General features: G+C 44.8%; 1 protein-coding gene across 1 annotated transcript in view; it reads right to left on the bottom strand.

Annotated features, from left to right (window-relative positions):
- Positions 1-4,245: 4,245 nt before the first annotated feature.
- Positions 4,246-22,358, bottom strand: part of sik2b (salt-inducible kinase 2b) — a 43,379-nt gene continuing 25,266 nt past the window's right edge. The window contains exons 5-15 of the mRNA XM_072392459.1: positions 21,391-21,515; positions 20,822-20,945; positions 18,074-18,300; positions 15,823-15,975; positions 15,203-15,361; positions 13,454-13,685; positions 13,057-13,350; positions 10,352-10,509; positions 9,520-9,633; positions 9,218-9,306; positions 4,246-8,688 (exon numbers count right to left, since the gene is read on the bottom strand). Of these exons, the coding sequence (XP_072248560.1) occupies positions 8,058-8,688; positions 9,218-9,306; positions 9,520-9,633; positions 10,352-10,509; positions 13,057-13,350; positions 13,454-13,685; positions 15,203-15,361; positions 15,823-15,975; positions 18,074-18,300; positions 20,822-20,945; positions 21,391-21,515 (2,306 nt within the window). The 3' untranslated portion in view covers positions 4,246-8,057. The remainder of the gene's footprint in view (positions 8,689-9,217; positions 9,307-9,519; positions 9,634-10,351; positions 10,510-13,056; positions 13,351-13,453; positions 13,686-15,202; positions 15,362-15,822; positions 15,976-18,073; positions 18,301-20,821; positions 20,946-21,390; positions 21,516-22,358) is intronic.

Below are 22,358 nucleotides of genomic sequence, written 5' to 3' on the forward strand. Positions count from 1 at the left end.
TGCTGGAGGTAACTTCACAAATAAAATGAGAAAAGGCTCGACTAGTTTTAGGGAGGGGGGGGGGGGGGGTAGAAATGCAGTCACAGTTTTCTCTCTCTGGCTGCAGCAGGTGACTCTTCCTGTATTAGTTTCCTCCATTTTCCCCAGGCCTCACGCCCCTGCTGGGGAGAGACATCACTAAAGCAGAATCCACCACCCCCGGCTTTAACGTGGAGGTGACATATTTTCACCAAGGTCAACATCATTAAAGATATTTTTATATATTAAAGAGTCTGAAGGTCATGGACAATGAACACACGGGGCATGGCAATTACATTCTCTACTGCACTAAGTACTTTCTGTAGTTTCTTAATCTGCAAACAAACCAGGAGTGTGTTGCCAATTTCACACGCTCCTGTACGGGTCTCATGTTTGCTCAGCTCTGCTCTGGTAGGCAGCTGCTGAGGAGATGAAAGCGAGGTTCCTCCGGGCTGTTTTGGTCACGGGGAAACACGCGCAGCGGGCCGGATCCAGCGGTGACACCTTCCTTCACCCCGACTGCTGCTGCGAGGAACACTGCAAAATAAGGGCTGGGCCCTGTGTGGATATTTCTCTTTCTCCAGCATGTGGAAAACATGTTGGCTCAGCCTCCTTTTATATACGATTAAAAATGTTTTTACTGCAGCAAGATCTGAGATGCTTCTTTGTTAATTCCAAACGAACAGTCGGCAGAGAGGATTAGGAGGGGGGGGGGGTGTATATCTCACGGCAGAGATCTTTATGAGAATCTCAGCTTCCTTATTTAATCTCCTCAAATCTCTCATCAGCCCTCCTTGGAACCATGTGCTTTCTCAATCCTCCACTCAGCCCTTTGTCTGGGCTGGCCGGGCACATTATGCGCATGCAGGATACTGTAATGCACAGGTTGGCGTGGCAGCTGTGTGTCAGCACATTCTGACACAGTAAGACCCACTATTGAGGACGCCACAGCCTTTTGAAGAAATTAAAAGAAGAAGAAAAATAAAAACCCAAGCATTTATTTCAGCTTTTCCTCCAGCAGATCAGATCGTTTTTTTTTTTTTTTTTTCTAAGCTGTTTTGGGCAACAACAATTCCTCCTCCAGCCAAAAATCTTCAGCAAAGCACGATTGCTTGAAAACTAGGGCTAATCCGCCCCCCAAATCCACTTGAGTTTATGAGGCGGTAATGAAACAGCAGCAACCCATTTCTTTCTATTTAGATCCAGTTATTGGGGGGGGGGGGGATTTTCAGCAGCTAGAGCCCGTGACAAAGCTGAGAGCGTTGACGTCAATGCAGCTGCCTCCCAGGACTGTGTCATTTATAATGAAAGGAGTCAAGCAAAGCCCCCACACAGCACACGCGCGCGCGCGCACGCACGTAAGCACGCACACACACTGAGGCCAGATCCTCTCAGGATGACAAACATCAGTCGGGAAGAGAAGGCTCGCTCCTTTTCTTTAAGCCACCTTGTCTCTTCAGATCCTTCTTCTCATTGTGTCATCCATCAGTGAAGCAGTGTGGTCTGTGCAAACATTTTTATGTCTCTGTAGTATCAGAGGATCATTCAAGTAGTGTGTGAATGTGTGTGTGAGAGAGAGACATTCTTGGCTTGGATCAAACATCCAGCTCAGGGCCTGCAGGACCTGATTTTTTTTTTTTTCCAGGCACTACTGGGTCGTGTGTGCTGGGATTTTCTAACTCTGTCCATCTGCCGGCCAGCATGTGTTCGGTGTGTACTCGGAGATGAGGAAGTCGAGGGTCGTGCAGTATCCTGTGAGGGCAGCATGACCTTCCATTCAGAGCTGATATAAGAACATCTTCGGCAATCCTCGCGCGCAGCGCTACAACGTTTATGTCACCCACTTCCTACAAAGCTCAAATGCAGTTACAGAAAGAGAGTATCTAAAATGAATAAAAAAAAGAAAAGAAAGGTGCAGCTCGGTATGAAACTAAATTTTTCAGCTTCATTTTGATGCCTGAGTATTTTCACCCCCCCATCATAAGATTGTCATTGTTGTTTTGCTGCTCTAATCCTGAACAGTGCTGTGATCTCTAAAAGACGCAGTAGGATGTTGTCATCCACCCTCCGCTGGTTGTCCCGGCAACCATTGATGTCATTACAGTATACTTCGGTCTGATGAGTGAATTGGCCTCTGATGTTGTGATATCGCACTGGGAAAAAAAAAGAAAAAAAGAAGCAGATTACCGTTGTCTGCCCTCACATTGTGCTCTCTTTTCTCTTGTCTCGTCACTCAGGAGCTGTGTGTGACAGGCAGCCTGCTGGAGGTCTCGGCAGCATTCATAGGCAGCGATCCCACTATAAATAACTACATTTAACTGGGAAATGCTGGTGTCTTGTAGGAGAAGTGCTGCAAGGTTATGCTTTTTGCTTGTGGGAGGGCGAAATAGCTTCAACACGTAGCATAATGTTCTGTTTTCCCCTCATACCAAAGAAGGGGTTGGTCAGTGGAAAAAGAGATGTGCTTTGATTATTTTTCAAGCCAGACTGGGCAAAATGCAAGGGAGGGTCGACTGAAATGGGATTTTGGGGGGGGGGGGGGGGGGGAACCCCTGTTTCAGACGTTACAACAAGTTTGGCTGAGCAGCACCAGCAGCGTGTTCTCAGGAAAACAGACGAAAAAGCCTATTTCCATGAACAGATTGACCCTCCCCCTTCCCCTCCACCCACCTCTGGTGGTGTATTAGTGGGATTAGCTGTTCTCTGTCTGAGAGGGTTGATTGGATTGACATGTTCTCTCTACATGATCCTTTCTGCACATTAGGGGCAAACCTCTGCTCGAGGAGTCCCTCCGCTGCCCGACACCCTGCTGTCTTCTTCTCAGATGCGTCGACCAATCAGAACTCCGCATTGGACGTGCCCCCTTGATCTGAAAAGGTGTTCGGGTTTCACCCAGCCTTAGTGGTGGGTTAAATGTGATAGCAGAGCACGGATCGCAGTGACTGGTCAGGGCCACAGCACTCATCATCGGTGATGAATTATTCAGTCCCTCCTGCTTGTTGACACAGACTATAAAAGAGCCCTACAAATTGCCTCAGTGGTTCACAGCTTCTGCACAAAAGAGAGGCCCGGTATGTTTTATGATTCATTTGTGGTAATTTTATTAATTTGTTTTGGGGTTTTTTGTACTAAGAAAGGAACTTTTTTTTGCTTTTTTTTCTTCTAAAAAGTCATCTTTGAAGGCCTGCTGTTGGTTTTTCTGGCAACACTTGTAATTGAGCGGCTGCACACTGAACAAGGTCCAAGTGAAATGTGTGACTAACTGTATTTTTTATGAGCAATGAGCACTTAAAGATAACGACTAGATTTCCATTCACTATAAGGGGGTCAATGCTGTATGTTATGTGCTCAGCAAAGCAAGCAGCTCACCCCCACTTCCTCACGACCATTGCGGTCAGTTAGGGTTAACTTGGTGAATCAAAGAGTGATTTAGGGGTACGCCTCACAAAAGTAGAGCTGATACGATTAGAATAAGTCCTACATTATATAAAGAGACCTTGTTATCACCACAGGCTGCACATTGGTGTGGAGGTTAGCACCACTGCTTCACAGCAAGAGGGTTCCAGGGTTGCATGTTCTCTCCTGACTACTCCAGCTTCCAAAAAGCATGCATGTTAGGTTAATAGGTGTGACCTGTGTGGCCCTGTGATGGACTGGTGTCCTTTGCCTCTCACCCAGTTGCAGCCGGGATAGGCTCCAGCCTGTGTGGATCACCACGGGGCAACCAGAAACCTCTCAAAAGATGTGCAAGGAACAAAAACACAGTCCGACAAGCACCAACCGAGGACCTGGTGGAGCTTTATAAAGGCAGTCATTATGTTGTGTTTGACCAAAGTCAGGGAACTGAATTCTACAATTTTTCATATGAATGACAACTGTAGTTCTACTCTGGTGACAGAAAACTAGCTGTGAAAACTCCAACTGTCCAACAGAATCTTAATGATTACGCCACATATTGCTGATGGAGAACTGTGATGTTTCTGGATGAAGTGATTCAAGGTTCCGCTTTGACTCGAACGTTTAGAACAAAGTGCTTGGTGTGATCCAGTTTTTTTTTCCAGGTGGCTTCCACCACCGCACCCTTTCACACGGCTGTGGTGTAGAGTTACAAGACAACAGGATTATGTGGAGAAGATAGCCCTCTAATCACCTTTCAATAAGCAGGATGTGGACAAACGGTGTCATTTTAAATTCTGTCAGATCCAGAGGAACAAAAAAAACACACAGTCTGTTCAATAAACTTTTTTTTTTTTAATCTCAACAGCAAGTTAGCTTATGTGTGGTCAACATCAATGAAGGTAAATATAAAACTCGATTTCTATTGATTGATTTTTTTTTTTTTAAATCTTTTTTTTTTTTTGTTGTTTGTTTCATCAGCAGGAGGTGAAATTATGATACTTGGAAACACATCCACTAGAATCTTCATAACTTTAGTCTTCAACTAGAGAGATATTGCTGTAATACTTTTAAATGGCATACACTGATTGACCAGGAGAAGAAGAAAAGAAAAGAAAAGGAGAAGAAGCAGACTAGAGAAGCTGACAAAGAAGCTCCAAAACTCCACACGGTGGGTCGTACAGGGAAACTTCTGAGGGACTTTGGTTTTGTACCTTTGTAAAACCTGGTTCTATGTACGTTCAGGAAATCAAATAAAAATAAAGAAACACAGAGAGGGAGTCATCGTAAGAAATGACACAAGGTTTGAAACCAAAAAAAAAAAAGTATTGGTGCTATTCAAAGTCTTAATTTAGACGGAAAATACGAAAAGTAAAAAGGCACACTGAGCACTATTAAACACCATTTCCCTCAGTAGAACTTGAGCGTGCGCTGAGGACTCACTAAAACCCCTACTCTGTACAAAGAACACTCATCATAATAAACTGAAAAGTGTTACTTTTTCTTGGATTAAAATCAACAATCAAATAAAGTGTTACTAGGTCTGGTCTTTCCTTGAAAGAAATTTGCTTTGTGTCCATTAATGATGGGGAAGAGAGAGGAGGAAAGGTGGCGATGCGTTTCACCTGCCAGGAAACGGTCCCCACGGTCACCTCCTCCCTCCCTCTGTCGCTACAGCTCCTCTTCCCCGTGTTTGTCAAAGTGCTCCAGTATTCAACTTCCACAGATCATCCTCCACATCGTTTTTAGCCTGACCGTCGACAAAAGGCAAAGCGCACACTTTAATGCTCTTACGCCATCAGTGCTAACAATTTAATGCTCTATAAACCTCAGAGGAAAAAAAAAAAAAAAGAAGAAGAAGAAAGATTTCTCTTCAACCAACGCATCAAACACTTTGCCCTTCCTCTCTAATGGATATCTTCAACGTGACCCACAAACTGGGTGTGAGCTTATTCCCGTTAATAAAAAAACGTGGGCGTCTGAACACATAAACATACCCAAGCCGATGACTTTGAAAATTGAAGGGTTGGAACTATTAATGCAACCACTGGACCTGTTTTGCAACAGCCCTGCAATGCACTCTGGTCTACTGAGGCCACTGTTGCTCAGTCTATTCGTATCTCCGTCCATTCGACTAAGCGAGAGCAAAACGCTGATTTACTAAGCTGTCAGTGTTAATATCCCGTAGAGCTGAACGAAACTTTGCCAAATTTCTTTTTCGGACTATTGGTCAGATGAATCTGTTCAACGCTCCAATAAGCAGCAGATCATTCGATTATTAGCAGTAGCTGTAATCTGTTGTGAAAAAGCATTCAGAGGTGGGATTTCCCCCTTTAAGTCTAGCAAAAGGACTGCAGCAGCAGTTGGTCCACATTTTCTTGCCGCCACTAAACCTGTTTTAACTGAAACTACTGTATAAACCACTAATCTAACCTCCTCTGTCCCCCAGCCGAGATATGTGCTCAGTCAAGTGTATAAAATGAGAGCGATTGCCTTGTCTGCCGGCTAATCTGACTACAAACACTCTTATGGTTTAACCCCGACCACTGCGGGTCATGCAGTCTGGCAGATGGTCACAGTCCAATAAACCCATTTTAACCCTGTGACGTTCATCGTCTCATTATCCCAATTAAGTGTTTTTTTTCTCTTAAACATCTGTCACAGAGGTTACATCTGTGCGCTTCAAGTAGGTTGAACAGAGCCGAAGTGCTGTTAAAAAAAAAAAGAAAAGAAAGAAAAACTGCAGCTTCGGGTGACCCGTGTTCTGCAGGTCCTCGTCTTACAGCTGCTGCGACGTCCGAGAGGAAACATTCTTTCAGGGAAATCTGATGCAGGGACTCTTCAAGGGGTCATTCCGTTAGAGCAAACGCAATTAGTCAATAAAACGCCCCGGAGGCACGACTGGAGCAGTGAGGATGTGAACCAGAATTCATCTAAAAGCAGTTAAGAAAGCAGTCGATACAGTGTTTGTCTTCTTTTCAGCGACGACGATGTGATGGATGCGGAACATTTGAATTGTGCGAACAAGAGTAATCCCACTCATCGGCCACACCCCCCTCACACGATACTGTGCAAAAGTTTCGGGAAATTTAGACGCTTAATGCCTGCGTTTGAACACACGGATGTGGGCTTCTCATTCAGCACCAATCTTAGCTCGGTACCTTTCACCTTGAAAAAAATGTGTCGAGGAGGACCGGTGCTGCTCGGAAGGAAAAAGGTGCTCGTGAAATTTGATTTTGGTGTCCGATGTCGACCACGCTTTGTGGGAAGTTTGTTTCCAACTAAAACGGGTTATGGAATTATCTTCTTTTTTTTTTTGTAAAAAATGATTTTAAGATCAAACTTTTGCACAGCACCATCCATAAAGCTGTCTCAGGCTAATCCCTGCACTCCCAGGGCAAATGTCTGAGAGATTATCTCCTGGTTACATCATCAGCTCCAGTGATGTCACTGCTGACGACCCAGAGGTCCCTGGAACCGATCAGATGAGGCTCTTCAGGTGAGGCTTCCATTCACGATCCCTCAACATTAAGGATTAATATTGCTTCAGTATTGCCACAGAAACAGAATAATATTGACAGTTCAACCTATCACATCAGCCCTCATTTATCAGGCAAATTGCGTGACCCACATCTCAGCTGCAGAACATGTGTGTGTGTGTGTGGCCACTGCGCCTGCAAAAAACTGCTATTAATTCTCATTGTATTGACTCCAATGAAACCTGGAAAGTGAATGCAATCAGTAGTTTTTGAAATAAATCGAGATCAGTAGTTAGAAATAATGTGAAACAAATACAAAAATAAAACAGCATTGCCTGCAGTTATATTGTCATCAGTCAAACTGAAAAATAGCTTTGAGGGTTTCACTGTAGCATCATTCGGGGTATTTGGTTCAGCAAATACCAAAGTTTATTCTCGCTTTTGGAGCAATAGTGTTGAAGCCTGCGCATGACCACCGTCGCAGCATACTAATGAGTTACTGCACTTTAAAAAAAACAAAAAAACAAACTTGAATTTGTGGTAATGTTCATGGTACCATGATAAATGAGGGCTATATTCTCTTGCTTATTTGCTTTTTCAGTCCACTGGAATCTTAAAAAAAAAAAAAAAATAAAATCCTCCACAGAAGTCGACGGTGTCTGAAATACAAAAAGCACTCGCCAGCCGTTGTGCTTTTGGTTGCCATTCACTTTGTCCTAAATTAGTTCACTTTCAAACAGTTTCTAGGTGAAACGCTGCACTCTGGCAGCCTCCAGGATGTGCAGCAACACCTCCCTCCGCTGGGCTGCATGATGCAGTTTGCTCAGGCGGCACGGCGTGCGTGACGGCAACCTCGCCAAATCAGCAAAGCTCACATTGCACCACGCAGCGGGCCTGTTCCTGCCTCGCAGGGCAGATAAGAATGAGAACAGAGGAGTAGAGGGAGAAAGGGAGGTAGGTTAAGGGAGGATTTTGGTAGAAAAGTTGAGGTTTATCACAACTAAGAAATTAAGTTTGTATTAGTTGTACAAAAATGAACACTTCCTTCCCTTTTGCTACACTTATGGCCTCCACTTATATCTCCATTCTCTCTGCTCTCAATGGTGTGTAGGTTCTCATTGCTTAATACTGCTCTCTACCTCAAACAGTACCCCTCAGCTGGCTTTAGTTGACCAGTACGAAGCCATGCTGCGAGTCCACAGTCTCCATCATCTCACTGTCCAGGAGAGAGCCCTGCAGCTCAGGCATTCCCAGGCTGTCTGATGGCCCAGAACTAGCCAGAACTCTTCCATCAGCCTCTCCTAAGGCAGGTTGAGGCAGCAAGGTGGCATCCATGGGGAACTCGTACTGCTCTGGCAGAAGAGCCTCAGTGGAAAGCCCCACAGCCTGCTGCTCACAGCTCGCAGGGTAGCTGAAGCCCAGGCCAATGGCAGCAGCATCATGAGGATGTTGATGGTGGAGCTGGTGGTGGAGGTGAGCTCCAGGAGGCATATGTTGGGTGTAGTGGTGATGGCTCATGTAGGGATCATAAACCAGGCCCTCGCCTGGCTCCATCAGCGGGCTCAAGCTATGGGTGTGGCTGAAAGGGGGCGGGGACTGAGCACTGCCTTGCTGCTGGGGCTGAGGCTGGTGGGCGACTGACATGGGCGAGCCCTGAGGGGAACTTTGAGCCGCTGCCGGGTCCAGAGCAGGGCTCCCCGTCGGGTAGGAGCCTTCAGCTATCTGCATCTGATTGAAGTAGACCTGCAATCCCATGCCTTGTGACTGCTGCAGGTACATCCTCTTCTGGTTCAGTCTGCAGGGATATAATACCTTGCATCAACACAAGTAAGAATAAAAAGCTTCCAAATTAACCCATAAGCAAATATGTACACAATGCGAATTGGAAAGGGAACAGGGAAACCAATGTGCCATAATCTAAACTGGTATTGTCTTATATATATATTTAGATCAAATCATTGTCAGTCACTATTTAATCAGAAAAAAAAGAAAAGAATTCAAATGCATGAAAATGTTTACAGGAATATGGTGGAAAGCGTGAATGAGACTGCTACAGCAGTAAAACGATCAACCTTAAGCTTCACAACCGACTGCAGACATGCTGAAGACAGACAAAAAGCTGCTGACAATCAATGCTGCGTTGACTCTATGCTACCAAACAAGATGGAGCCTCAGTCTGATCACCGCTCTGGGTGACTGTTTCTTTTCCTGCGTGTTTAAATAAAGTTTAGCTCTTGAACACAACAGAGAGATCACTGAACAATTTCGAAACTAAGAATGAGGGACTTGAGTGTTGGGAGGTGACATTTTGCGGCGTGTGTTACCTGTGCTCCTGCAGCTGTTGCTCTAAACTTCGAGGAGTCTCCTTACAGAAAAGTTGACAGCTAGCAGGACTGTTGGCCAACACGTTGGCCTTCGGAACAAAAAGAGAGATGGGGACCGATAATTATCACTGCAGCCGTCTACAAAGTGTATCCTTACTTTTGCATCGGGGCAGATAATTCCAATTTTTCCAAATGAAATCACTGAATGGTAATCAAAGCAGATTGACATCACAGGTCAGGACAAGGTATAAAAGTGTATGAGCCTGCGGATCATTGAATATAAGCAGAACTGTAGACTGTACCTGTAGTCTGTGAGTGAGGTACTGTGTTTCCAAACTCTGTCTGCGGGACAAGAGAGGCGGCTGCGGCGCACCTTGGTATAAAGCTAGGCCCTCCTGCTGCTTGCATCCCTCACCCTTCAGTCAAAAACATAAAGCGTTGGAACAAAATGCTCAAGGGCTCTGGTCCTGTATGCCCCCTCCTGTCAGCTGATAAAGCTTTGTCAAGGTCTGACGGCTTCATGTAGCCTAACTGAATTATCTCTGCTGCCACTGGCCCAAATGCCCATGTGGTGACTGATCAGCTTTCCGTGAATGGCATGTACCCTTGGGATTACACATTAGGTAAATGGAATAAAAGCTAATTAAAAGGATGATGGGGCTTCAAGCATCATAACAAACAAAGAGCAGCTTTATTGCATTATGACAGATGAGAAAAAGAAAAAAAAAAGGAAGATCTTGTCTGTGCAAATTTATGTTTTTGTTTACAGGAAAGCCGGCAATTCTTTCCTCAAATGGCCTCCTATCTAGTGTGCCACTCTGTGCTTATGCATGCCCATCTTTTTGTGTGATTGCAGTTCTAGTCACTACTATGGGCGAGTCTGACTGATTTCAACAATGGCTGCATTCATTTTGGCCAAGGCTCCAAGCCCCAGGGGGACGGGAGACAGTAAACAAGCCACAGTTGGCTGCCTCTCTTGGGGTTACACAACAGCCAGGGCGCCTGCTTTCCTTTTTTTTTTTTTTACTTTTCCTCTCCAGTATGAAGTTAGGACAGTAGAAGGGCTAAAGCTCAGCATATGTTTTACGGAAGACAAAGATCTCGGAGTATGTGTTTGTGTGAACATGCGCTAACCTCCAAGAGGTTGTGCAAATGGTGCTGTGGTCCCAGGGGGTCCATGGCGGCCCCTTCTCCAGAGCCCATCTGCTCCACCAGCATCTGGACTTTGTTGAGCTCCAGGATGCCTTTGGTCCTTGCCAAGTTCTGGAGGTGCTGCCGAAATGCCACCAGACCTGTGAGGATAAAAAAGATTGTTACAACTTTTGCCTCAACGTCAGAATGACAATTGCTCAGTGCTTTTCTTAGAGAAGCCGTCTCAATCCTCGCTGACGTTTGACCGCAGAGCTCTTTTTCCTCGCCCTGACTGACAACGTCCTGGGTGTACGTCATTCGTGTGACAGCATCTCTGTGCTCGCGTGTGTGTGTGTGTGTGTGTGTGTGTGTGCGCAGCTCTGATAAGACCCATCCAGTGGTGATGAGCTGTAGCTGTGAACGATAGAACCTGACTCACTGCGATGGTGGGAGTTATTTAAAACCAGACTCAGCAGTCTGACGCAAAAGAATCCACCGCATCAACACTCTCCAAAGAGGATTACGAAAACTAAATAAATAACTGCGAATACCGACCAGGAGCGCACGGCGCAGACTGTCACTGTGGAGCCAGGGAGGATACGTATTTTCAAATTAGAAATATAGGTTGGCTTTGGCTAAAGCGCAGGTGATTTACAGCCGGCGGGCACATAATAAAGTAAAAAAAAAAAAAAAAGAACAAGGTAGATAGAGGGTTTGTTTAACATTCCCCCCCATTATTTTGGCTCAGATTTATCTCTGGTTCGAAGAAGAAAGAAATCCTGGCTGCCAGAGACTGCAACTTTGAAAAGTGAAAAGGAGAGCAAGACGGAGAGAGTGAGTGGCAGAAAGAAAAGGAGAGTTAAAAGAAGAGGGGGAAGAGAGGGAGATATGTGGGCTGAAACCTTCAAATGTGTGTCTGTGATTCACAAGGTGAATCATCGCCGTTGAAGTCGTCAGAGACACTGAGCGGATGAGAGGGGGGGGGGGGGGGGGGTGTAGAGCAGGAAGAGAAGGGGAGTGTGTGCTTGTGTGTGTGTGAGTGAGTGAGTGGATAAAGATTTAAAGGAGTAGTGATAGGAGTGTTGTGTCTGCGTCACGAGAAGCAGAGTTTCTCATCTGCTGCTCAAATGCTCTGTGGACGAACATGTGCAATTTAGATCTGCAAACTTGTGCAAAAATATTGCGTTTCAAAGCATTTCTCAAAATGTCTGCATTGTCTACATCCACTGCAGACAGTGATTGTCAAAGAGTGTCTTGCGGCCAATTACCAGCCAGCGCTGGTAACCAAAAAAAAAAACTGGTTTAAGAAATAAAAAGCAGACTATTCATTCAACCATTGACAAAAGAAGCCAGTGCTTAAAAACCTTTATATATGCAGTTCTTCCCATGACCAGAAGCTAGCAACTGCTGTGTTTGCAAAGATAAGTTTGACTCTATGGGCAATTCAGCTGACCTTTGGCCCCAGCAAAGATTAATTGATTACGGTTGCACTTTTTATAGTTCCATTTGCATCACTTTCAACTTTAACAGAGCGGCAAACACCTACATAATATCTTAAGATAGAAAGGTGTATTCATGTTCATATGCAGAGCAGACTGCATTTCACACCTTATTCAGTTGAAATTAGGGATGTCCAAATATAAGAAAGTTCAGTTTTATCCTAAAGAGAGAAAGAGAGATTTATGAGTCTTTTGACACACTGCAAATCCGGTTTTGGCTGTGCTTGTTTTGGTCTGAGTTGCTGTCGCGCTCAGCGGTTTCTCAAGGTTGTATATTACCGCTTTAAAGTCCCAGTGAGTGACATTTGGGGTGGTCAATTGGCTGAAACACACGATAATATTTAGAACTGTGTCTTCATTAGTCTGAAATCACGTGAAAACAAGATTCATGACTTTATAATAAGACATTATCGTATTGGAAAAGAAGAATCTGACATAGTTAGATTGTGGTCAAGCCAACAGTAGTTTGATTCGCTGAAAATAACTGCCCTTAAATTTGGAGCGTGTTCGTATCGTGACCTTTGTGGCATGAAACTAATTCATCTAATATTATTCCAGCAACCCAGAATCAAAGAACAAAGTGGTTTCCCTCAGTTTTATGGAGATTTGAATTCAAAAGGTAGCTACACTGGTTAATAGAAACACATTCTTCTCATTTTGTTTTGATAGCTGGCACAAGCCAATCCAGGATCCAGCGGGCTGCGGGGACAGACGCATGACAATGGATAGAAAATAGACAGTGAAAAAACAGAGAATTTTGTCTTTTACCTTGCGCCAAGATGATGTGGCCTGTGGCATCTATCAACCAGACTACAATCACTTCTTTGCAGTGTCACACCTTAAGGTATATATGCTTTAAATCTACAGTCTTATCTGAAGCTGGCTCAAGTGCCACACCTATAAACAGGCTAGATGTAGAAAAACAGCACAGCTCCTCTTTAAGGTTGATTTTGCTCCTACCGCATGTTCTGGTGTGAAGCTTTTTAAACTTTTCTGATCTTATGCATTCAAAACTGCTGCAAGAACCTCTGTTAAGGTGGCAGAATGGCTATTATATGCACACAGACTGAGCCTCACAGTGCCTGTAATTAATAAGGACGATATTTGTGGATATAGTCTGAGTGGATATAGTCTGAGTCCTTCCAGAGAGGCAGTAGATCATGTGAAATGTCCAAAGAAAAACAACAACTTAACATCTCTGGCTCTGACCTTGGGTGAGGGAGGTGTCAGAGGCACGGCGTCCTTCCCTGAAGCTGATGGGGGAGCGGTTGTGCGTCTCCCTGTGCTGGGAAGTCAGAGCAGCCATAGCTGGGTTGGCAGGCCTAGCGCTTAAGAAAGGTGCGGGGGTGATGCCAGGGGCAGAGCTGTTGGCTGGTACCACTTCACTGAGGGAGGGGGGATCCTCCAGCAGGCTGAGGTCGCTATGCATTGAGCCCATATCGTAGCCAATATCTGAGTCCACGCTACCCATGGAGGGGTTGTGGCCGAGAGCGAATAATTTACCTGGGGATGAGAATTTCCTTCAATGTCAAGGGATTGATCCAGATGAATAGTTTTGCACATATCAATAGATGCATGTAACCGTGTCCATAAGGTGACATCGTACCTTGGTTTGAAGGCCCTGGCTGGTTGGTGACCTCTGACAGGGTGTGCCGCCTTTGGCCGAATCGAGCTGTCTGATAGGCCGAGAGCAGGTGGGATGGATCATCCTCCGTGTCAGGCTCCTCGGTCTCAATGCCCTCATCAATCGATGTCTCCATCATGTTGCTAGGCGACGAGGTGGAGGACTTGCGGAGGACAGTCGGGGGAGGGAGGGGGTCTAGCAGGCAGCCATTCACCTAGACGGGAGGAGTGATAGAAACAGAAGGAGAGAACAAGAACACAATTAAAATAGAATATTACCATATGAGAGCGGGACACTCACATTAAGACATTAAAAAAAGAAAAGTACCAGAGGCATCGCACAAAAAATCTATTATTTAAATAACTTGGACACAAAACAAAGGCAACACTGAGAATGAGGACTCCATAAGTTACTCTCCTCCCTCTGTATTCCCGCCGCTCACTGCAATTGGTCTCATACTGGAAGTGTGTTGGTGTGTTAGATAGTTACAGCATACAGAGCAGTGCTTGCTGGTGCAAGGGTGGAGGGTAGGGATAAAGGAATGCAGGGCCAGGAAGTGAGCTTTGACTAAAATCGCTGAGTGACTGACACATACACACAAATATTACGCACACATAGATCATCCACATTAGTTGCCGCAGTAACCGGAAAGCCTGGTGTTGCTCTATAAAGAGAAACTTTGCCCAATTCCCCATCTGCTTTCTGTAGTGCGCTGAGAGAGGAATGTTATTACCCAACAGACACACACACACACACACACACAAAGGACAAGAGGGGAAACTACATTGAGAAACAGACACAAAGGGGTGGTAGTTCCTAAGGGCACAGAGCAGCTAAAGGAGTAAAACAAGGTGAGAGACAGGAAGCTGAAAGAGGAGAGCAAGAGTCAAAATGGAAACAGGAGAATAAAGACGGCCCAATGCTGAAAAAGAAAGAAAAGATGAGCTGTTGGCTGATGGGTGGGAAGTCTGGGCAGCGAGATCACTGGGGCAGCGCAGCAGCTTCCTGTCCATGTGTGTTCACTCAGCTCAGCATTAGGTCACATCATCATCACAGGACCGCTTACATAACCAGACTCCATTCACGCAGATAACACGCACCCTGACTCTGCTCTGTTCTGCTTATCGCAGACACACACATACACAGCAATGTACAAATCATTCCTTAGTGGAGCTCGGAGTCGGGGTGGAACGGAAAAGAAAGCGCAAACCAAGTGTGTGTGCTTGAGTCTGAGTGTAGGACTGCAGGTGTGTGCGGCTGTGAAGTCAGACCAAACGTGTCTATGTTCTGTAATAAGCGGTCGGCCCACCAATAGGCCTGGAGGATAAGGTCGCTGTTTGGCACAAATAAACAGAGAGGGAAGGAGAGCACCGTGTGCGTTAGAAAACTTGCAAGACAGGCAGCTGTCCTGTGTGAAGTGACATCTGGCTGAGCGCTTGCATAAGACGACAAGTCAACTGCACTTTGGCAGGGTGACGCTCCAAATCTCAAAGGAGTCTGGGAGACGCATGTGCTCAAACACAAACGCAGCCACAGAAACGCTCAGGCATTTCTGATTCACAGTAAATGAGCATGCCAATCAAAGCAAATCACTTTCAAGTCGATGACAGTAATAACTACTTCCATGACCGAGAAGTTGTATGTGAAAGCTGTAACAAGAGGACAGAGAACAAGCAAACAAAAATCCCTGCCCTCAGAGCCTCACACTGTTTTCACTGGTATTGGACCTACTTTGGGCGTGTTGACATCCTCCACCATGAAATTCTGCTCCAGGGTACAAGCAGTCTGAGAGAAGGTGAAAGCGTCGGAGGAGGCTTGGGGAACAGCGGGGGAGCGCAAAAGACGAACGCCCTGCGGAAGCAAACCCACCTGAGCTGAACCGCTGGTCGACTGTGAGGCAGAAGAAAACACACAAGGACAATCTGTTAGATCACGTCGAGAAATAACAACAACTCCTCCAAGTCATCACCGACTTTTAACGACACCTTTACTAACAGTCAAAGAACAAATTAGAACGAGAAATAAGATGTTGTGAATTTGACTTTGTAATCCCAAGAAGAAAAGAAAGCCACATCTGAGACATTGAGGGAACTTTAAGGGAAATAGCACTGTGATGGTGAGAAGTGGCAGCGGGCAGAGAAAAGAAAATAATGAATAATGTAACCGAGGGAAATGCATTAAGATCAAGGCTGGGGTTGAAGACAGCACGGGAGGAGATAAATAAATGAATAGGCCATTTGTTTGTTCCTGGATGCAGGTGTGAATAACACAGCTTTGATCAGAGAGGCACAGAGAGTAATCAGCACACATTATTCAAAAGCCACCGAGCTGCACCGTGGCTCTGTGGTTACCTTGATGACCGTTTGCTCAGCGATGGTGCTGGGTCGCCGCTGGCGGGCATCGAGCCTCTGTTCGACGGGGAAGCTGCAGCGGTGGGCCTTGAGCCGCTCCACCAGCAGGTAGTAGATAGCAGCAAAGTGGTTGTAGCTTTTGTTCTGCAGAGACTGGAGGATGACAGACAGCATGAAGGGCGGAGTCCGCCACTGAATTTATTAGTTAAGTTCAACTTCTATTTTGGTTGAGTTAACTGTGACAGCTCTTAAGATACGGGAAGATAATTCTTTAATCATCCCCGTGTGAAACTGGGCTATTGCAGCAGCAGACGAGCAGATAAAAAAATACAATTCGTAGAATGTGTTAAAACACAGGACAGCACGTGAAATACAAGTGCAGGAAAAATGACAGCTTGTTACTCTTAGATTAAGTAGACGAAAAAGGACAAAAGCACATTTTTTAGTCGCACACTGTCGGCTCCACAAGCGATGCCATTTTCATAATACTGCCCTCTAGCACACCATCACAATGGATTTACAATGGAGAAATCTTAACGTGATTGAAGTGCAGACTTTCAGCTTCAACTTAAGGGATTTAACAAAAAATAAAAAAAAAAGGGCATTAACCATTCAGACAATACAGCCCTTTTTTTTTCTACCCCGACAAAACTGGCTGATAAGCTGCTTCAAGGCTATGTGTGGTCTACATCCTCGGTATTTCATGCCAAGTACTCTGCAGTCAATGACTGCCTGAAGTCAGGAACCCATGAACATTTCTAAACAACGAGTTTCCTCCCTTGCGGTGCTTTGCCAGGCCTTTACTTGTTCATGAGTGTTTTGGCCTTCACTTTTGTTTTCCGCCAGAAAGAAAGAAAAAAAAGGTCCACAGTGGGACTGAAGTCTCTGTCTTTTAAAGATGATCACATCTATTTGCCTTAAGAACCTCTTGAGTTGTTTACATACTAAGCCTTGGGTCATTATCCATCTGCACTTGGAGGCGCCCACGACGTGCCAAAACACTGCCTCCTCTATGATGGGCAGATAATGTGCCATGCTTCTGTGATGAGCCCCTCTCCCTCACTGTCAAAACTCTTCCCTTCCCACCAGTCTGGTACAAGTTATTTCATCTGCCCAAGGAATCTTGCTCAAGAACTGGTCTGCCTTTTATTCTTTTTAAAGATATTTTCTGGCAGAGTGTAAACTGGCCTGCTATCCGTGTTTGGGTGTTACCTGTGATTTGCATCACGAGGTAAATCGTCTGTATTTACATTCGCAGAGGGCGTTTCTTGTTTGCAGACTTGACTAACTGCTTCGGAGTTTCCTGACTAGACTACATGTTGTTTTCTACCTCTCAACAATGAACCAGATTGTTGATTTTGCCGCTTCTTCGCGTTCAGTGACCTGTGTGTTTGGATTTTTTTTTTAAGCCTCTTTCACTTGCTCCTTTATCTCTTTGTACCATATAGGATACCAGGAGAACAGAAGTGCTATAGAATAACTCAATACTTGGAGCAAACAACAGACTTTTATTTGCTTGATTTGTCATGACATAACCATAAAAAAACAGACATCATCCTGCCTCCGAAAGTCTCATCAGTCAAGGCTTTAATTCCTGAAAAACCATATATTTTTGTTAATCTATTCAAATTAAAGCTGAAAGTCTACAGTTCAGTCACAGCCTGACTGGTTCAAATCAAATTCACAAACTACTACTGCACCTTCAAAGATCAAAAAATGGTTGATGACCGATCGGAATCATTGGGGACCATTTTTATGCCTTTTAGAAAAAAAAATAAAAAATTCTGTGCAGACAGGAAAGTGGAGATCGAAACCTATTAACATTATAACATTTTTCTCTCCTTCGCTGTGTCGTGTAGCTTCTTATGTTTGTAAAACATCTGCAGTGCTACATAATGGACTGATTTGAACCCGGCTGGCTGCAGCACAGACTTCAGCTTCTGTCCATGTGATATCCACTAGCTGGGGAGCTATAGCCTGTGTCTTATTTACAGTAGCAATAGCTACTCTTAAAGTAAGGCATTTAAACCTCCTAATAACTATACTATACCGAGGCGCCTGAGGAAAAGTGAGCATAGAAACTTATTCCACATATTTTTACACAGTAGGACACTCACGATTGTCATGCTGAATAAATGCGCATCTTGAACAAATGTAAAATGCATATTCAAAGTTCACTTTCAAAGTTATCTTCTTCGATTTCACACCTGTTAACTGCTGTTAAACAGATGAACCCATTTCCGCTCCTCACCTCTATAGTCTTGTGCTGGTCGATGCCCAGGCTGTGCATCAGACGAAGGACCTGTTCGCTGTATTCTCCCACACTGGCCTCGCCCTCAGCTGACAGCGGCTGTTGGTACAGGACAGGTCTCTGCACTGGAACATCCAGAGCCATCCACTTGTGCTCCTTAATCTGGGCCACAGACAGACGCTTGGATGGATCCAAGACCAACATCCTGCGGATCAAGTGTTCGCAGTCTGCATGGAGTGGAAAGAGCAATCATAGAGGCTGTCACAAGGTTTTTATCGCCTTACATATGTTAAGATGAGCGCTTTTTATAATGGAAGCCGTTGTTTATGTGACCAAGCTGAACGCTTTTTCAAATTGAACCATAACACATTCAAGTGAAATGAAGTGGGGCAGAAATAAAACTTCAGGAGCTTTAAATCTGCTCAATTCTTATCTTGGCTGTTCCTGCCATAATTTATGAATAACATGAACACACTCTTCTCTACTTTCCTCCCCACCTAATGAGAGCTCCTCACCTCCAGTTAGTAGCAAGATGAGTTTGACGTCAGACACAGCTGGGTTCTTAACAGGATTACAGTTCCCCTGGCTGCGCCGCTTAGGCCCTGTTGCCCCCCGCTGCCTGCACTGCATTCCTGCCTTCCACATAGCATCCTCACCCATCTACTCTGCTGCTTAAAGTCTTAAAGCAAAGCAGGTGTGTTCTGAACAAATAAGCCCTGCAACCGATCACCGTTTCCTCAGTTTATTCAGAGAGACTACAAGTGACTTCAGCTGTTCACTTTCTGACATCCTTTATTTTTTTCATGAATAGGACACTTTTGAGGGACAGCAAATAAACAGACATAAATTGGACATAGATTTCAAAGTGGAGCTGAAGCAGGGGGTCTCCTTCTTGCCCTATTTTCCTGCACTAACAGCACATATCCTGTCCTTTATGACAGAATAATACGATTCAACATTAACTCCCTGCTGCACATTCTTCTCAGTCACCCTGCTGATCTACTAACCACTGCTTCCATTACATTTTTTCTACCTCGTGCCTGGTAGTTCAGCCAAGCCAACTTTTTCCCCCCCTTTCCATCATGTGCAGGACCAGCGTGCCACTTAATGCACTTTAACTTCACGCTGTGGCCTCTTCTCAGCTTGTGTAGCTGCATAAGTTTCAACCTGCTTTCAATACAGTTCACAGTAATACATTTGTTTGACCTGGTCGATTCTAAGGTTTGGTTGTTGCTGTGACCGTGTTTACAGCAACAGTTGTGGCTGAGCTTTTACTAACCGCCAGGGAAGGCTCGAGCATGTGAAGGGTCGATGCTGCATAACCGTGTAGATGGCTGGCTGAATGACTGTTACAGTGTTCATAGCCAGAACATTACACTACCATGACTTAACCACAAAACCATCCCACTTAACACTTGCAATGCCCTGCTGGTGTAGAGTTGCACTGAGTCTCACAGCGAGGGGGAATAACAGTTGTTGTAAGAAGTTGACAAGCTGGTATCGAGGCTGAGTGTATGCTTCACTTTTCAGTGATTTTCAAGCACAAAGGAGCTTAAAAATAATACCTATAAAATGTAAAGCATCAATCACGAGTTTGAATATACTTTCTGTATGAAATGAAACACAAAATTGTATTCTAAATATCAAAAGCAGTGAGAATGACAATTAAAATGGCACAAGAAACTAAATCAAGGTCACGCAGGCTGTGTAATGTGCAGCAGCAGGGGAGACAACAGGAAACACTTTCTGTGGTTATTAACTCTCTAAATTGGGAGTCGACTAGTGTTCAGTGGGCACAGATGTTCTAGTGAGCGTTTACAGAGCAGTGCTAGGCTGTGCTGTGTACCACAGTACTGGTTGGAGAGAGCAAAGAGTGGAAATAAGATGGACTGCTTCTAGATGAAGAAATCAGCACACTCTGTTCCTCTTGTTCGGGGAACAGGGGCTGGACTGAGGGTGGGGAGGGGGGGGGGGGTTCAAGTGTCAGGCTGGCCCTAGAGCTGATATTAGACTCCTAAAGCCCTTGTATGTCTTAATTGCTACCAGGTTCTGAACCGAAAAAGGACAAATTTAGTCGACTCTCAACACTCTCTGTGGAGACTTCCGACCTGCAGATCGGACAAGAGCAGAGAAACGGATGTAGCCACCGAAAGACAGAAAGATATCTCGCAGACGGAGAGTGTGAGTCAAACAGACATGCAGAGAGTCCCCTGAGAGGCAAGCTGCTGGAGGGCTTCACTGGCTCTTCCCCAGGTTACATAAACAGCTCCAGCTCTGGATTTAATCTCCAGCCAGCAAACTAGCACAGCCGCTAACAGCAGGGCTGCTTTGGGACAGTCAGCCAACCTGACTCACTCTGCGGTTTGCATGCACACATGACCCTCGTACACAAATTACAGATGACATTGACGGAGTGCCCCATACTGTATCCCCTTTAACTGAGCATAATGCTCTACTGCTAATGAAATGACCTCCAGACTGCTGTTGCAACACGAGAGTTTGCCAGCAAACATTTGACAGTATGGCGACTCAAATTGGAAAAGATGAACCATTTCTTCTGTGTTCCTCAGAGGCATTTTACATGCCATTTTTTCCTCACTTTGACTACATACAATAACAGAAAAAACTGGAAGTAACAGTTTGTGTGTGTGGATTTACAGCAATGGTGCTGAGATGTGGTCACGGACACCATTTTGCCATTCTGAATTTGTTTTATATCCTGAATAAAGTGAGATAGTGTCTTCTCACCTTCAGTCATGAAGTAAGGAATCCGAAACCGTCCTTCTAGGACTCTCTGTCGGAGCACAGGCAGAGTGGGCCCATCAAAGGGCAATGCACCACACACCAGCACATAAAGCACCACCCCCATACTCTAGAAACAAGACACACACACAGAGAGGGAACAAGGTCAGGGCAGGAGCAATCACTACATCCATCAGAAACATGCAGATAGAAAAATATTATTTGAACTCACATACACAAACACCTGCAAATAAACAGGCCTAAACACAAAATCATAGGCCAGAACTTGGTTATAATTGTGATAGATGTTGTTGGAGACCATGAACTGTCTTTGGGAAATGACACACATCACAGAGCTATACATATAGCTATATACCACCCCCCCACCCCACCCCCTCAGCTGATTTCAGGTGGCTCACTAAAGCAAAGGATGTTCAAAGATGCACTCAGGAAATGGCATGACATCATAAAGCATGTAAATCTCATTCCTCACACTGTGACTATGCAGTTTAAATGAAGTATGAAAAAGTCTGAGGCACAGTTGTCTGTCCTCTTCATGCAGTCCCCCATCTTACCCAGATGTCCAGCTGCGGGCCCTCATACTGTTGTCCCTCAAAGACCTCTGGAGCAGCATAAGGCGGGCTGCCACACCATGTGGCCAGAGGCTCCCCGGGCTGGAAGAAGTTTCCGAATCCAAAATCTACACGGGAAAACACAGAGGTCAGTAGGTTAAAGATCTTTTTTAAACATTAACGTTAGCTGATAGATTAGAAAGGCCACAACAGACATGCTGTTCTCCGGTGATTTTTGTAGAAAAGGAAGAGGACAGGTTCTTGAATATCCACAGTATTAAAACTGTACAAAGTGTATATGCAGAACAAAGGTGGTCAAGGACTGCAACTGAGCCTTCATACAGATTATGCGTAATGTAGTAACGACTCACATTTTTGCACATTGAGGAAATGGGGCCTTTGTATGAGGCAGCCACCCCTGGAGACTGACATGAGGTCATTAGTGCTGGGATCTGATTGGCTGTCTGTAGAATGACTAAAACTTTGATTTTCATCTTCAGCAGACAGAGCACTTGCACAAATACACACAAAACGTGGAGAAGTTCAAGTCTGCCTTTCATTAAAATCAGACTGAAAGCTGCAGTCGAACCTGCCAAATTACTCTGAGCCAACTTTTGTGCCTGCAATCATTCAGCAAACCCATTTTTCATAGCTCATATCAGTCTCAGACACTTTTTCCTTCTCGGGCGTCTGCTTTGTTCTCAAATCTTCTCCAATGATTTGTTCATCTCTTCTCATTGTTTGCTTTTTTTTTTTTTACAAGACCCGTGTCACATGCTCTCCTCTGGTGAGGGAGGAAGAAACCTCCTTACACGTTTTCTCTGAATTGTGTCATTGTTAATGTCATTCCTTCAACTTGTGATGGGCATTGGTAGTTATCTAATGATTCGTGGTTGCATCAAAAGAAGAAAATTGACAACAGATAAATAATTCCCTTCTTGGTTGGTCCATTATCAATGGGATGATGTTAT

This window comes from Leuresthes tenuis, unplaced genomic scaffold (assembly GCF_036924035.1).
Source record: "Leuresthes tenuis unplaced genomic scaffold, fLeuTen1.0.hap1 SCAF_9, whole genome shotgun sequence".
NCBI classification, from domain to species: domain Eukaryota; kingdom Metazoa; phylum Chordata; class Actinopteri; order Atheriniformes; family Atherinopsidae; genus Leuresthes; species Leuresthes tenuis.